Source organism: Haliaeetus leucocephalus, unplaced genomic scaffold, assembly GCF_000737465.1.
Source record: "Haliaeetus leucocephalus isolate CR32 unplaced genomic scaffold, Haliaeetus_leucocephalus-4.0 Scaffold657, whole genome shotgun sequence".
Classification (NCBI taxonomy): Eukaryota; Metazoa; Chordata; class Aves; order Accipitriformes; family Accipitridae; genus Haliaeetus; species Haliaeetus leucocephalus.
This window is the reverse complement of record NW_010973093.1, coordinates 5,140,809-5,157,160: the sequence shown is the minus strand read 5'-3', so window position 1 is coordinate 5,157,160 and position 16,352 is coordinate 5,140,809. Positions and strand designations below refer to the sequence as shown.

At 56.6% G+C, this 16,352-nt stretch overlaps 1 protein-coding gene across 1 annotated transcript; it reads right to left on the bottom strand.

Annotated features, from left to right (window-relative positions):
* Window positions 1-5,454: 5,454 nt before the first annotated feature.
* RNF222 (ring finger protein 222) lies at window positions 5,455-6,120 on the bottom strand. Its single transcript, XM_010579447.1, has one exon. The coding sequence runs from the start codon at window positions 6,118-6,120 to the stop codon at window positions 5,455-5,457; it is 666 nt and encodes a 221-aa protein (XP_010577749.1).
* Window positions 6,121-16,352: the final 10,232 nt, after the last annotated feature.

The window sequence follows — 16,352 nt, the reverse complement described above, 5'->3', positions numbered from 1 at the left end:
GCCCATCCTGCCAGTTGAGTTAGAGGCCACACATCTGCAGTCATCTAGCCCGTGGCACACTGCAGGATTCCTGGGAAGAAACATAGCCTGGAGACCTCTCCTACCGCAGCAAAGGGGAAAACACCTCTCACACCCCAGTCTAGGGTCCTCTGGCACCTCCACCCTAATGGCCCTGCCTGGGACTGGGCTACCCCCACTGAGCACAGCTAGGGTGGAGGAGAGCTCCAGCCCCACCATGATGGAGGAGGTGAAGGTGTGGGCTCTGCACAGAGTTTAGAGGGATAGGACATCCCCAAACTAAGCCATGCAGAGAGGGGCAGTGGAGAGGGGACTTCCATTTGCTTTAAAAGCAGTCCACAAACAGGGTCCACAGCATGGCTGTGCTGGCCAGCACGAGATCAGTTCACCAGTTTCCTCCATGGGGACAGCTGGTGCTGCAGTCCCAAGGCCATCCCAGTGGGTTGGAAGATGCCCAGTCTCTCACTTCAGCTCAAGCATCTCTTTGGAAAATGCTCACTGAGGCACACAGGTGCATAGGCAGCTGCTTGAAATAAAATGCAAGAGCATGAAAACACACATGGAAACACATGTACCAACAATCATACACATCCCCCCATGCACACAGGCAGCTGCTTGCTGCTGTAAGGACACGTGGACACACACGCAAATACATACACACACATGCTCTCAAGGCCACACTCTGCCCCTGCACATAAACTTCCAACCCCAGCCCAGGCTGGGCTTTATTTCTTGCCACGTGCTTGCAGAGCAGTCCCAAACCAACACCGGTGCTCCTGGCACCTTGCCCCATCACGGAGAGCTCTTTGTCCTCATCACTGAGTCCTACAAAGTCCCTGTCCAGCAGGGAGGTGTCCCCTCCTCCAGAGCTGCCTGAAGGATGTGTCCCTGGTCCTTTAGCTATGCCGATACCATTCGCTGACCCTTAATTTTGTGTGCATGTGTCATGGTTTAACCCCAGCTGGCAACCAAGCCCCACACAGCCACTCGCTCTCTTCCCTGCTGGTGGGATGGGGGAGAGAATCAGAAGAGTAAAACTGAGAAAACTTGTGGGCTGAGATAAAGTCAGTTTAATAGGTAAAACAAAAGCCATGTACGCAAGCAAAGCAAAACAAGGAATTCATTCACTGGTCCCCATGGGCAGGCAGGTGTTCAGCCATCTCCAGAAAAGCAGGGCTCCATCACGCGTAATGGTGACTTGGGAAGACAAACACCATCACTTCGAACATCCCCCCCTTCCTTCTTCTTCCCCCAGCTTTATATAGTGAGCATGATATCATATAGCCTGGAATATCCCTTGGGTCAGTTGGGGTCAGCTGTCCCGGCTGTGTCCCCTCCCAGCTCCTTGTGCCCCCCCAGCCTGCTCGCTGGCAGGGCGGTGTGAGGTACTGGTTGCCTGGTCCATGCACACCACGGGCCTGCAGCTGCTGGTGAACAGAGCCTGGCCACTGGGCTCTTACCTGCCGGCAGGGGGACATGGCTCCAGCATCAGGAACCCATGGCTCCAGCATCACCGGGGCATCCCATGGGACAGGGGATGGGACACTCTAGCCCTCTCCAGCATGGCTGGCCTAGGTAGGTCAGTGTGGAGGGGACTGATGGGGGCAACGGGGTGGGCTGTGTGTCAGGGTGGCATTTGGGATGCAATACCAGTGACATACAAGCACGATGGAGACAGGGCACCCAGGGCATTGCCAGAGGTTGTCGGCAGCTCCCAGCTTAAATCACAAGCACTAATTGTGTGCCGGGAGCCCACAGGTAAGGTTAAGTGTGCGAAGTGCTGCATGGCACTGTTCACCAGTGAATTTGGCCATGAGTGAGCAACCAGCTGCCCACAGCCCCATGCTGGCATCTCTGCTGATGGATGTGGCAGGGCCAAAGCAGGACTATGTGAGTGTCCCTGCCATGAGTGACGTGCAGGGTGGACGTTTGCAGAAAACACTACCATCCAATACATGTCCTGGAGTTGCAGGCATGAGTTATCCTTGGGACTTTAAGTGACCAGGATAAACCAAAGCACTGAGTTACTCAGGACTGAGCTGGAAATGGCCCCAATATCCTCTAATGGACACATGCCTGGTGGGAGGACAAGCTGTACAGCATCTGGGGACTGTGGTTTGCTGGACATCCAAACATCTCCCTCAGGGACCATCAACAGAAAAGGGCTCGGGAAGGTCTGGCTCTTGCCATCAGCTTTAATAACAAGAAAACAGGATGATGTCAGCTTTTCCATTTGCACAGGAAGGGGCTGGAAGCATCTTCCCCAGATGCAGGCAGACTCCGACCTAAACCAACAGACACTTGCGCCTCTGGGAGCACCAAACATGGGCCCTGCTGCCTAGGGATGAGGTGGCTCTGGCGAGGACATGGGGATGGTGGGTTATCAGCTGACCCTGGGCAGCAGACGTGACTGTGGGCTGATGCAACAGGTGCTGGTGTGAACGGGCCCTGGCTCGTGCCCACAGACACAGGAGCGTGCCACCCCCAGCACAGCTAGTGGATGCTCAGCACAGGATTCCCCAGGGTATCTCCAATGTCCTGCTGCCTGGCCCTCACCCACCCAAGGCAGGGAATGGGGGGCCCAGTGTGCCAGCCCTGACAGCCATCCAAAGCCATTGCTTGTCCAAAGAAGAGCAACAAAGCTGGTGAAGGGTTTAGAGAACAAGTCCTGTGAAGAGCAGCTGAAGGAACTGGGGTTGTTCAGCCTGGAGAAAAGGAGGCTGAGGGGAGACCTTATTGCTCTCTACAACTACCTGAAAGGAGGTTGTAACAAGGTGGGTGTTGGTTTCTTTTCCCAAGTAACAAGCAATAGGATAAAAGGAAACAGCCTCAAGTTGCACCAGAGGAGGTTTAGATTGGATAGTAGGGAAAACTTCTTTGCCGAAAGGGTTGTCAAGCACTGGAACAGGCTGCCCAGGGAAATGGTTGAGTCACCAGCCCTGAAGGTATTTAAAAGACATGTAGATGTGGCACTTAGGGACATGGTTTAGTGGTGGACTTCGCAGTGCTAGGCTAACAGTTGGGCTCGATGATCTTAAAGGTCTTTTCCAACCTAAAAGGTTCTATGATTTTTAGGATTCTATGATTCCAGGATTCTATTCCATGATCCCTGGCCAAGCAGTGCCACCCTGTGGCAAAAGCCCTCTTTGCCTCCAAAGGGTGCCCCTGGACCCCCACCTCAGGCCTCCAGGTCCATGGCACTGGCTGTCCCTGCTGATAACAGCCCCAGCCGTGGTCCCCTCTCCCCTGCTCCTGTGCATGACCCCAGCACAGCACAAGACATCCCATCTCATCCCAGTGCTGCCACTGAAGCTCTTTTCTGTCCCTATTGCCTTGCCCAAATAAATACCTTCAAGGCTCCAGCAACAGCAGTGAGTTTTTTGAGAGTTCCTCCAGCCCTAACCCCAGGGAGCCCCCCGGCGTACAGATGGGGGGGCACTCCCACCTCCCAACAGCCCTCTGCCAAGAGGCTGGTTCCCTGGAACCCTGCATTAATTCCCCAGACAGACTAATAATAAGGTTTAATATTAAATAATGAGGTGTGGAAGCATCATTACCAGGTAATCATTTCTTATGAAATAGGATTTCCATTCCAGTGCAGTGTCTCAAGCACTTTTCCCCAGGCGTTCTCCCAGTGCTTCATGTAGGGGTCAGTGTCATTGCACTCCAGGTGTGGGTGGGGAAACTGAGGCACGGGTTGGGGGAGTGCAGTAAAAACATCACAGGGAGAAGCTGGGCAGCCCAGCCAGGGCACCATGCCCTGGTTGTAACCCCAGAGGAAGGGGTGGGATGCCATCAGCTCCTCTGCCCCAGACTGCTCACCCCTTTCCAGCCCCAAGTGCTCCTTATTTTTTCCCCTGAAATGTTCTGGCTGATCCCAAAGCTGCCTCGGTAGCACTGCTGGCCGTGTTTGTCCTACCTGATGCTTAGCCATGCAGCGGGAACCTCTCTTCTGGAGCATGGGAACCATGTGCCAGCCCTCCACCCTGCTGTCACCTCCTGTGGGCAATGGTGAGGGACATCTTGCTCCTGCTCCTGCTCCTGGACACGTTGGGGTGCCCGTGAAAGGGCTGCAGCCCTCAGGGCACATTCCTGAATGACTGGCCGAGAGCAGCACCCATGGGGCCATTGACTGGGTCAGGAGGACAAAGGTGGTGACGATGGTGCAGACACTGTTGGAGTGTGCAGCTGGGGAAAAACACGGTGAGGGGCCCCAGCACCAACGGGCAGCTCCAGCATGGGGGTGACCAGCAGCCCCCGCTTCCCCCTCCCCTGAGAGCAGGCATGGAGGGTCCCAAATCTCAACTGTGCATCTCAGATGTCCACTCCCCTCCCAAACCAGGGCCCCTGTGATGGAGGGGCTGAGACTGCCCTGAGTGGGACCAGTCCCAAAGAGGGCAAAGCTGGGAGGCTTGCAGGGTTGAGAGGTGCCTAACCTGTTTGGCACAGGTGAAAATGAGCCACCAGGTGTTAACCCTCAGGACCTGGATATAGGGACAAGGAAACATCACTCTGCCAAGGCACAAGGCTCTAGGGAGGAGATCAGGGTGGGATCCCAAATCTGCCCATTTATACAGTCCAGACCTTTGGTTTAGCTCCCTGCCCCACATCCCGCTGCCTGTCCCTGGATCCCCAGGGCAAGAGGGATGCCTGTGGCACCAGGAGGATGGCCATGATCCTGGGGATCTCTCACCTCAGAGAGGTGAGGGAGGGCAAGGCTGGGACTGCCTGGGGGATGAGTTGGCATCCCTTCCCACCCCATCACTCTGCAGGGAGGGAAGTGTTGGCTGGCAGAGGGGAAGGTGAGCTCACAGGGGCCAGGATCGCTCTCTCCATCCTCTGATTTCACTGCCCTTGTTGCCCGGTAGCTGGAGGCTCTGATTTATCTTCACATCTTTGGGATGGAAAGCCATGAGTTTCTGCTCCAGGATCGCTGCATCATGTACCCCAATGACCCCAACAGCCTGGGGAGCCTGGGGACCTCCAAAAGCCCTGCAACCTGGCAGCCTGAATCCTCTGATGCACAAAGCCCTTGGCTGTCCCTGGGCTCTGGGTACCTGAATGCCATGGTCACAGCTTCCCAGGAGCTAGGATGGAGGGGAGGAACCAGCACAGCCCCCTCAACCCCTGCACATGCTGTCACAGGATGCAGGAGGAGCAACTACCCTCTCCACTAAGACACTGGAGGAACACACTAGCAGGGCTTGACCTGCCATATTTTAACCAAAAGAGGCAGAAAACACCAGCAGTGACACTGTGAGTGCCCGGAGATCTGCAGACAGGTCTGAAAGTCCATTCAGTCCCTAGCCAGATGAGAGAGCTTCACCCGAAGCTGCTTCTGGGCTTTCTCCAAGGGTCTTTTGAAAGAGGTTCCAGCCCTAACTCTGTCCCAGCATCAGTGACACCCCTCTAGTATCCGAGCTGATCCCATCCCCGCTACGAGTCCCTCTTCACCAGCAGTAGCCAAGGGAGCACAGCCGCCAGCATGGCCACAGTCAAGATGAGGAGGACGGCGAGGGCGATGGGTGACTGGCAGCATTTCACCCCCAGGGCTGAGCTGGATGACACCGAGCTCCGCGTTTCTGCTCTGCTTCTCCTCCCCAGTGAGCCGCAGTCAGTGTCCACCAGCGGCATCCCATGGTTGCTGATGACAAAGATGTGGGCTTCCCGTGCCAGCTCTCCTGGGACCCCCTGCGAGTCCACGGGGCTGTTTCCTGTGCTGCAGCACCGGTTAAGGCTCTGTACTGGCATCACAAAATGGCTGGGCACCACCAAGGTGTTGCTGGCCTCCATTTTGGTCAGATGGGGCAAGGAGGAAGGTGACAGAGGCATCTCCAGTGTCCGGGAGTTGGTGACTGCCTTGGGTGGCCATAGAGCCTTCTTCTTGCTGAGGAAAGTCACATAGCGGCAGACAGGGCAGATGATGCTGCTCTGGACCTGGCCATCAAGCTTGGCAGCGAGCAGGCACTTCACCAGGCAGTCGTGGCAGAAGGTGTGCCCGCAGCTGAGCTTGCGGTGCATGGCCTCCAGCGGGTGAAACTTCTCATAGCACACAGGGCACTCGGCCGGGAGACCCTCCTTGCTGGACGAGGTCTCAGACATCCCTGCTCTGTTGGCCACAAGCACTCCCCAGCTGCAAGGAAGAGGCGCTATGGGTTAATAAGGGTCTCAGTTGCAACGATTAGCAAGATCCCTCTCTTCATCTCTCCTCCTCCCTCCTGCTCTCTTGCCTTTGCCCTCTTGCCCCTAACAGAGGCAGTGGATGGCTACTAGGCATGGTCTCAACAAGGCAGAGTATTTTCAGGAGCATTAAACTTCTCAGTGTGGCCCTTGACAAGAGAGAGATGATGGGAGGACCTCAGCTCCAGAGCCACTGGGGGCAATAATCCCTGGCTGCAAAATCACATGGAAAAAGGCATGAGCCCCTGGATAGAACTGTGTCTACCTGCTCAGTGCCTAGTACAGATAAAGCAGGTTCAGCTTGTGTCTCAAGTGCATCTGTGCTCTGCTGCCAGCTCCAGGTGCACGGGGGAGTGGAACTCCCATCCCACAAAGAAACCTGCCAAGGAAAGAGAGATGCTCCCGTCCCGGGGGACGCAGAGGGGCCGGGAGGAGCAGGGGGAGGCCAGGCCAGTGGGGCAGGTGGGAGCACAGGACCCCATGGGGAGGGAAAGGGAGTGTGCCATAGCCAGGGCAGGCAGTGAGCACCCACGTCAGGCTCCTTCCAGGCTGCTGGAGGTTGTCCCAGGCTGGTGGCCAGGCCACTGCCATCTCCAGGCCGTGCTCCTCACTCACGCTGGAGCATGGTGCGGGCAGCAAGCCTCAGAGACCAGCATCTCGGGTTAGTCAGAGGGAGCAGGGCAGAGCCCGGCCAGCTCACCCGGCCCCCGCCCTGGCCTGGGGTGTGAGGGGGAACGCAGGGCTGCTGTGATCCCCAGACCTGCATCTGGGCTGGGTCTGAAGTTCTCCCGTGCATCTGCCAGGGCAGGGAACATTCACATGGTGGCTTCAGGGAGGGGAGAGAGGAGAGGGGAGAGGGGAGAGGGGAGAGGGGAGGAGGGATGCTCAGCTCAGCTCCCTTCTCTTAGCCTAGTTCAGGAATTGGAGCTTCATAAAACCTGCAGGTTTTTCCTGACCTTGTAGCATTTTCAGACCAGACCCAACCTGCATCCCTTTTCTCATGTATGACTGTGCCCATGGACATCCTCATAGCCAATTCTGGAGGTTTTGCCATCCCTCTTTGGCTGCCCTTTTTGTGCACAGGAGCCACCCCCTGCACCAGGGTGGCCACAAGAACACAAGCCATTCCCCCCCTATGCAAGAGAAGAAAGATCTAGGCTCCTGCTCTGGTTTAGGAGGGATCAGGGACTTGATGGTGCCCCAAAGTGCTGCAGAAGGAGACCCTAACCCCATGCACCTGCTCCTCCATGCCCCAAAGTCCCCTTACCTGCTGCAGGGCACCAGGGCAGGGGCCCCTCCATGCACTCCACCACTGTCCCCAGAAGCAGGGCTGGCCGTGCCCCAGCCCCAGCACCAAGCACCAGCCAAGGAGAGGACCGGGACACCTATATAACACGGAGGTGTTGGCTGCGCGTTTCATGCGGGTGCATTGCGCAAAAGCTGGAGCAGGGACAGGGACAGCTCCCGGGGCGTGAATGCGGAGGAACTCGTTTGGGTTTTAAAGGCCTGATGTTCAGCTGGTTGGCCAGGGAGTGGGCGAGGAGCCGGCGTCAAGCGTCAGAGGGCAGGGACAGGAGGCATGGTCCTGCCTGCTTTCCCTCATGTAATGGGAAGCTGTAGCTGGGCTCATCTCTGGGGTCAAACCGCAATGAAACAGGCACTAAGGGGGATGCCAGGCCCCCAAACCCCTCTGTTGCTGCAAAGCAGGGTGAGCTGCAGCATCCTGCATCAGGGCTGGGCTCCTGCTAAACACTTCTCGCCTCTAACCACCACCACTCCTCATCCCTTGCCCTAGCCACATCTTCATCCCCATGCCCCCTCCCCTCCTTATCCCCCAAACACTCATCCCCCCAGCCCTGCACTCCCCATCCTACATTGTCAGACTTTCACCAGAGCCCTGATGTGGTGGTGCATGGCCCAACAAATACACTCGAGCAGGCATGGGAGCCACCACTGCCTTGCACCTGCCCTGGGGGGATTTCCAGCATCTCTGGGAACTGTGGTTCAGTCAGCAGCAGGAGCCCTGCAGGTTCAGCGCAGTCAGGAGCCCCATGCTTGGCCATCTCAGCAGCTGCAGGTGGCTCGTGAGTCACCATTTGGCCATGTGTGGGCTGGAAACCCACACAGAGAAGGTTCCCTGTGGCCTTATGCATGTCCCAGGGTGCTGCCTGTCCCTCACCCGACCCCCGGGGCAAGAAGCCAAGAGGCATCTTCCCTGCAAAGCCCTGCAAAAAATGCTGGCAGGGTGGATCGCTCCTGCCTCAATCTTGAATCTTTCCAGCCACCCCTCAGGCCAGCCAGTGGCCACAGGGCTGCCAGCCCGCATTCAGTCTTGCCAAGCAGCTCCACAGGGAACTGGGTGCTGCTTGCCACATCCCGAGGTGGTGCCCAGAGCAGGCGTGGTGACCCCAAGGCGCCTGCCTGCATGCCTTAGCTGGCTATAGCAGTGCACCCATGGGACCTGGATTTGCACCATCAAGGGGCTTGAATGCCCTGGAGGGCCTGGGGTGTCCGTCACGGAAAGCCTTCAGGAGAAACCTGGACATATGGGGAGGTCTTGCCTTTGGGCAGAGAGATGTTCTGCAGAAGCATTCCCAGCCCTGTGCTCCTCCAGCTTCAAGAAGGTGCCCAGGGCTCTGCAGGGTCTATGGGGCAGGCAGAAGAGGATATGCACCCCTGGCACCCAAAACTCAATGAGATGGGCCTTGGAGTCCCTTTGTGGACAGGATGGGTGGTTTCACGTGGCTAGGTGCTGTGGCAGGGTGCAGGGTTGCAGGCGTGGGCAGCAGTATCAGTCGCTCGTGGTTGCAGCGGTTACAACATGGGGCTGGTTTCTGGAAGGAGAAGGGTGGGTGCAGCCCCACCAGTACACTCTGTGCACTGGGGCAGCTGCCAAAATGCATCTGCTCTCTGCAGAGAGCACCCATGGTGGAAGACTTGTGCCCCAGGGGGGACCTCTTGAGCCATGAAGCCCTGTTCCTTGCTGGAAGGAGACCCAGAGCATGTCAACACCTTCCACACCTCTGCTTAGGATCAGGGACCAAGCCACCCCACTTGTTGTCCCAGTTTTCTTGGGATGGTTAGCAATTGAGCTTGAAACCTCTCCAGACAGATTGTGCCAGGGCTGAGGTTGCATAGTCACCCCTGGGATAGGCATCCCCATCCCCTGGCCCCTCCTTGAAGCTGCTGGAGGTGCCAGGGCTTCTTGCACCCACCGAGATCTCCAGTGCTGAACAAGTGATCTGGGCCAGCGAGAGCAGATTTGGGGCAGCCGAGCATCTCCCCAGCTTCAGTTTACTCTCTGCTGGCACCAAGGCGGGGTGGAAATTCCTGTTTCCCATACTTTGAATGCTCTCTTCAGTTGGAAACTATGAGCTCATGGCTCTATACATAGGCACTGGAAAAACGAGTCTGCCTCCCTCCCTTTGCTGCTTTGACCACGCCAAAATCAAAGGGATTTGGCATATCACGTCCCCAGCTCTGTCAGCAGTTTCGTTCTTTCCCAGGCATGGCTTCTCTTGGTGCCTTTGCCCCACTTTCACATGTGGCAGCATCTTTCCTGAGTGACAATATTGAGTCTGCTGATGCCTGAAGGACAAGAAACCAGGTTCAGGGGCAAAGCGAGTCCTTAAATGCTGCCTGTATTTTTTTCTCACACTTTAAGAAGTGCAGCTCACGGCCAGTGTTTCAGCCCCCTCAAACTCAATGCAGGGCCAAGGGCTCCAGGATCCTTTTATCCAAGCAAGAAGGCGGCACCAGGCTGAGCTCCTCTCCAGGGACCACAGCTGAGACCTTCTCTGTTTTGGGGTCGGTGGCTTCCAGCAAACAAGGGACATTTCTGACCCAGAGGAGGACACAGCCCTTGCTGCAGGGTCGGGTGGCCAGGGTCCCTTCCCTGCAACTGCAGTGGCATTTGGGCAGAGCATTGCAGCCTTTTGCAAGGACAAGAGGATGCTGCAGAGACAGCCCTTGCGTTCTAAAGTACCACTCAAACTTTCCACTCTAAGCAACCAGGTAGGGAGGAGGGGAAAATGCTATTATATATAGTTATGTGAAAGTGCTTATTTTCAAAGCACATTTAAAGCCAGAAGATTGATCTCTATGTGAGTCTGGTGCCAAGCAAATAATCACTATGGGTCTCAATATTTCCATATCAAATCCATGCTGCATGGATTCCCCAGATCTTTACCAATGAAGCAGGGACATTTCCAACGAGCAAAGACATGTCCTGCTTCCCTTTTCTCAGCCAGGGCCAGGATCCTGGTGAGAAAATCCCGGATTTATTCTTGGTGGCAAGATGCATGGAGGGAGCTTTGCTCTCTGCAATCTGCGTGGCTGGTGGCTGCTGGAAAGGCTGGGCTGGGTGAAGTCTGTAAATGAGTGATTGCCAAAAGCTGCAGGAAGGCTCGCTGTGCCCATGTCTATATTCTCCTCTCTCAGTGCCATGAATCGTCCATGAAATGGTGGCCGTGATGGCTGGTGTCCCTGCCCAGTGGCCTCAATGTGTTCCCAGTGAAGCTGCAGGGCAAGTCCAGCTGCAGCGTGGTGGGGATGCTGCCTGTCCTGCCTCTTCTCTGTCTCCTTTCCATGCTGGGCTCATTACACCATTTGTACCCTTTTCCCATCACCCTGGGGCTGGCATGCCTGCCCTATCCCTCCCAGGTCATGGCCAGTCCTCCCAAACTCCCCCAGGTTTTTCCTTAGTACCGCTTAACCTGCAAATCTGAGGCTTTACAGGAGTTTCTGCCCGACTCATTCTCCTTCCATCTCTTCCCAGCCCCAGCTCAAACACAGAGTTGTTGCCGTTGGTGGGAATGAGGTGAAGGGAAGGGGGAGGGGGGGAAGTAAATCTGTGTTTGATCCCAGCCCAGGATGATATTCCAGTCTGAGGAAGAAGCTTAGTGAAGCAAAATTGCTTTCCCGGGGCTGCACCATACTGGTGGAGGGCCCAAGGGTCGTGGCCCCTGTCTGTGTTATATCCAGTCCCGTGCTGTCAAAATAAGTTCATATAGCTGGAAAAGATGGACAAGCTGGGGGTCACCCAAGCTCCTTAAATGGTCTTGGGTGCCCCTGAGCTCATACATCTTTTCCAACGCTTGTTTTGCTTGAATTCAGAGCAGGAAAATCAGTGTCTATTCTTTCTGGGTGTCTCCATCGTGCTCATCAGGCACCTGGCAGGATAGAGACCCACCATCAGGATGCCAATTTAGCCGAGAGACCCGAAAATACGTAACAGCAGCTCTTTTTTCAGCTTTCTCCTCGGTGCTTTTTGCCGTGCCCAGGAGGTGGTGCTCTCGGATGTGCTTTGGCCACCCTACAAAAAAAAAAATCCAGAGTTTACTGAAAAAAAACCCTGAGCCTGCCTCTCCCGGGGTGCTGCCAAGATCTGGAGCTGGTGGTCCCCACCAGCTGGGATGCTGCCTCTTCCCCACTGGGGTGGATGGGATCTGCTCATCCTCCTGCCGATCAGAAATTTAGGTCCAGCCATTTGATGGGATGAATGCTTATCAAACACCAAGGAACAGCTGAGCCACCAAACCCTTCTCTGATCTCTGTTTTCCTGCCAGATGCTGTGGGCTTTGTGAAGGGACCCACACCGTACTTGGGCATCACAGCTCCAACCTGCCCCTACCTCCCCGCTGCTAGCAGCAAACCCTCCCGGGAATGACCCTGAACCTCGCGTGAGCCCTGGGAGCCTTATTCTGACACCAAATATTGGGGATTTGTCCCATCCAGTCCATGCAGAGCCACACAGCCCCATAGTGCATGGGGTTTCCCCATGCCTGGGAAGGCAACTGCAGTCTCCAGGGGCTCCTTCAATACACATTCCCGCCTGCCAAAGATGCCCTCCGCCAAGCAGGGTGTCGAGTGAGTCTGAGGGCAGCCCAAATGCAATCACCCAAGATGATGAGCAAGACTAGGGCTGCATGAACCTCCTTAGGTGTGGTGGCAAGATCCAACCCACGTCCCCCTCCCCTGGCCCAGGGCTGCCTCCCCATACGCCTCCCCATCTCCCTGGCCCCGGTTCCACCTCACATCCCATCCCAGCCCCTCCAGGATGCTGGGTAACGGCAGGAGGGAGTTGCCGCAATGGTAATCCACGGCATCATGTGCGTAATGGAGAAACAATACGGCTTTGAAGCAAGCGGGCAGATGCTTGAGGGAGAAGAAGGCGTCTATTCAGTGGCAGCAGCTGGGGTGGGCAGCTGCCCGCTTGCCTGCACAGAGCCCCGCACTGCCAGGGCTGCGCTCACCTGGGGCTCACTTTGGGGGTCCTGCCAGCCCGGCGGCTCAGCAGACCCTTCCTGGGGACAGGGTCAGGATGAGGAGCAGCATATCAAAATCCAGGAGGGACCCATCCTCAAAAATGGTCAAACAATGGCAGATTGTCCCCTTGCTGTCCCCCCACCCTTGTGCCCACACCAGCCCCTTTGGGGAAGAACACAAACCAGATGTAGGGCTGCCGTGGTCCCTGTGACCCCTCTCTGCCGTGCCATGAGCCATGCCACCCCGAGGACGTTTTATCACCAGCGTCCCCTGCAGCAGAGGGTATCGCCTGACTCTTTTACACCATCCCCTCTGGCTGCCTTTTTACCAGGCAATTCCCTCAAGCCTTATTCTGGGGGACATGGCACAGAAACCCTGCAAGGAGAAAAAGCCACTGGGGTTGGGGATTTGGGGCCTTTCACTGAAATGGGATGTTCCCTGTGGTTTTGGCTTCCAGGTTGTATCTTGGTTTGTTTTTTTTCTCCAAGCCTGGTTCCTGGAAGGCTGTGATTACAGAGGTGTTGCTGCCTTTAATGGGAACAAGTGCAGGTCAGCTTTTAGCCCTGCAACAACATGTGTCCCGGAGCAGCACGTAAAGGGAAGGCTCAATAAAAGGAGCACTAAACACTCAATTTGGGTCATTTAATGATTTTGCTAGGGTCTTATGACCACGCAGACAGTGTGGTGCTGTGAGGGGAGAGTTTGTGGGCAGAGCTGCTCCACTACCTGGGATCACTCGGTGGGTCACCAACCAGAAACCCAAGCGGGTTATCGAGAGAAAGATACGCGGCACAAAGTGCATCTGCCCAGACATGATGGCAGGAGACAGGAGGGCTGTCCTCACCATCCCACCATCCTGTGGGGTCTGCACTCCCTGTAGTCAAAATAAGTGAAGGATAACCCCAGCCCTCCCTTCCAGCTGGGGTCAGCTGGAAAACACACAAGGGTCCTGACAACCCCCCAACCCATGGTGTCCCACGGGGGACAGGGCATGTGGTGCCTCAGTGTCCCCTTCCACATCCTGGGGGGATGATGGATCCAGCACAGAGACACACTCCCAAGCCAGCACTGGGTCTGTGGATGCTGTCGCAGTCATTTCCCACATCTCCTGGGCCCTCCACATCCATTGTTAGGGACCCCCAGGAAAATGGGCGCAAGCAGATCTGGGGTGCATAAGGGGTCACCCCTGCACCCTGTGAGTAGCTGGGCAATAATCAAGAAAATCAGCATTTCAGGGCAGCTCTGCTTTTGACAGGCTAGCTGAACTGCAAACAAGTATTTTTAGGAATCACTGGCAAAGTCTTTGAGGTAAGTGATTTGGCAAATATTGCCCAGGTGCCAAAGGAGGAACTCAGATTAGCCAATAAAATAGCAACATCTATTGAAAAAAGTCTCTGTATGGATGGATACAGCCAGCTCAGAGAGGGACTTCGGGTGCAGGATAAAGGAAGGATAAATGAAGTGACGCTGTTGTTGAGTACAACAGAAGTTTTGCTGCCTTCGTGCTTGAAGAAATACTCTGTTAAGTGCCAGCCCTTCCCCTGGCCCCAGATCTGGCCATCCTTCTGGCCAGGCTGCATGGTCCCCACACCGAGGTCTCGCCCTGGGCTGACCCATGGAGGATGGGAGTCCCTCATCCGCCGGCAGACAGTGGGATGCGGCTGCAGGCTTGTGGCAGCCACTGCCCTAATGAAGCTCCTTGTCCTGAAGTTTTCACTTGACCTGCCTTTGCCTGGGCTGTCTGGGTAGCAATCCCACTGGGCCATCTGGATATGTCCCAGGAGAGCACTGGGTATCCGTGACACATGGTTGTAGGGCGAACTGTCAGCCCCCAACCTCCCCACTCCTGAAAATCAGCCCCAGGCTGCTGCAGGCGTTGCCAGGACAGGAGCAGTGGCCGTACGCTGCACTCAGATTCATCCAGACCCGCTTAATCCTGTTGGGGAGAGTCCCCCCGGCCATGTCGCAGAGCGGCGGCGTGGCACCGAGTCGCTTTGCTTTCCTGGCTGTTGCATCATGCTGGCAGGCTGCTGGGACACGGTGCGTGCCAGGCAAGCAGTGTCGTCCGGCTGTGCTGCCGAGCATGGAGCCATCAGGGCCCTCGTCCCAGGGCAGAGCCATGGGGTATCCCCATCTGCAAAGCCTTGCTGGGGCAGCTGGGCAGGGAGCACTGAGGGGCTCTGCCTGGGCCAGTCATCCTCTCCAAGAGTCGTTGCTCTGCCACATCCCTCTCCCAGAACCATTGCTCTGGCACATCCTTCACAGACCTGCACTCCCTGCATTCGCCCCACTCCCACCCCCTGCCCAGTCCCATCCCTCCCCACACTCCTCCTTATCCCATCCTTCCCAGTCCCATCCAAACCACATCCCTCCCAGCCCTATCTCCCCCTATACCTCTCCCAGCCCCATCTTTCCCTGTACTACCTCCCATATCACTCCCAGCCCTATACCCTCCCCAGACCCATGCCTCCTTACATCTCCTCCGGCCTCATCCCTCCCTGCATCCCCCTAGTTCCAACCCTTCCTTGCTCCTTGCCGGGAGGCACACAGAGCCCCATGGGAGCCACCTCTTGTGGGCTCCAAACGGCCATAATTGAACCCATTGGGTTCCAAGGATGAAATATTGCTGCCACTGTTGTCAGCATGGCACTTGGATGGGGACCATGGGAAGGTGTGAGTAGCAATTCTTGTGGGCAGATGGCAGGTCCTGCCCCAAGCCCTGGTCCCTGGCCAGCTGGGGAAGGAGGCAGCAGGGCGGGGATATGAGATCAGGGCTGTTTGGAAGCAAACAACAGTCTGGGCAGGGATGTGATATACCCCAGCACCTGCCAGCACTGAGGCTGGCGGACTCATGACATGGGGTCCCTGGTGGGAGACATGCAAGGCCAAAGTCTGGCTGGGTTTTTCTAGTGGTCAGAAAAACGCTGGGTCTGGGGTCACCTTTACTGAGACCAGGAGTGGCCAGGCTCGGCCAGTTCAAGCCTGACAAAGCTCCTGAGGTGCAATGAGTTGACAGTTCTCAGACCATGCCCCCAGGGGCAATGTTCACAGCTCCAGAGCTACAAGCAGATCTGGCTGTTGCCACCCAGCACAGACCAGTGCCCAGCAACCTGGGCTGTCTCCCACCCCATTCCAGCTTCTCCTTCACCCAAAGCCTCCTCCCCCCTACAGCTGCCTATCCTGGGGGCTGGTGCTGGCCCTGGAGCCCTGCCAGGTCCCCCCACCATGGCCTGGGCAGCTCAGGTACTGCTTCACCTTGCCAACAAGTAAATCCCTAGCAGGGCAGCTGAGAGGCTTCAGGCAGCACCCCGCTCTCCCCTGGCTGCTTCAGCTGGTTAAGGTGTACAGGCAGATAGGACTAGTGCTGCCGGCAGTGGGGAGATGTGGGGGGAGATGCCAGCTACCCCATGTGTCCTGCCGGGGATGTGTCTCCTCTCTGGCTGGGCTGCTCCCAGCTCTGTCCCCCCAGCCTGGATGCTCCTGGAGACGGTTAGAGCTGCTGATCCCAGATACCCCTCCAAGGCAGGGATTAGCGAGAAAATCCCTGCCTTTCTGCAAAAACCAGTCCTGGTAGCTATTTCTCCCTCTTGAACCCTCTCCAGTGTCTATCTGAAGCGATGCCCAGGACTACCTGGGTGTTACGGGGCCCCACGTCTGGGCCAATAATTCCCAGCCCATAACTGATCCCCCAGGGACCCACACCCACCCTATTCCCACCCTTTGGGGCTGTCCCCCGCCCTGGGTCTCCCTGCACAGTGGCATAGCCCTTGCAAATATATAACCCATCCTGCCCCCATATCCCCCCACCCACCCCACGCTGAAATAACCTCCAGCAGCCCCATGCCTTGACCGAGGGACAGCCCTGGCTCCTGCCCACACCAGGTCCC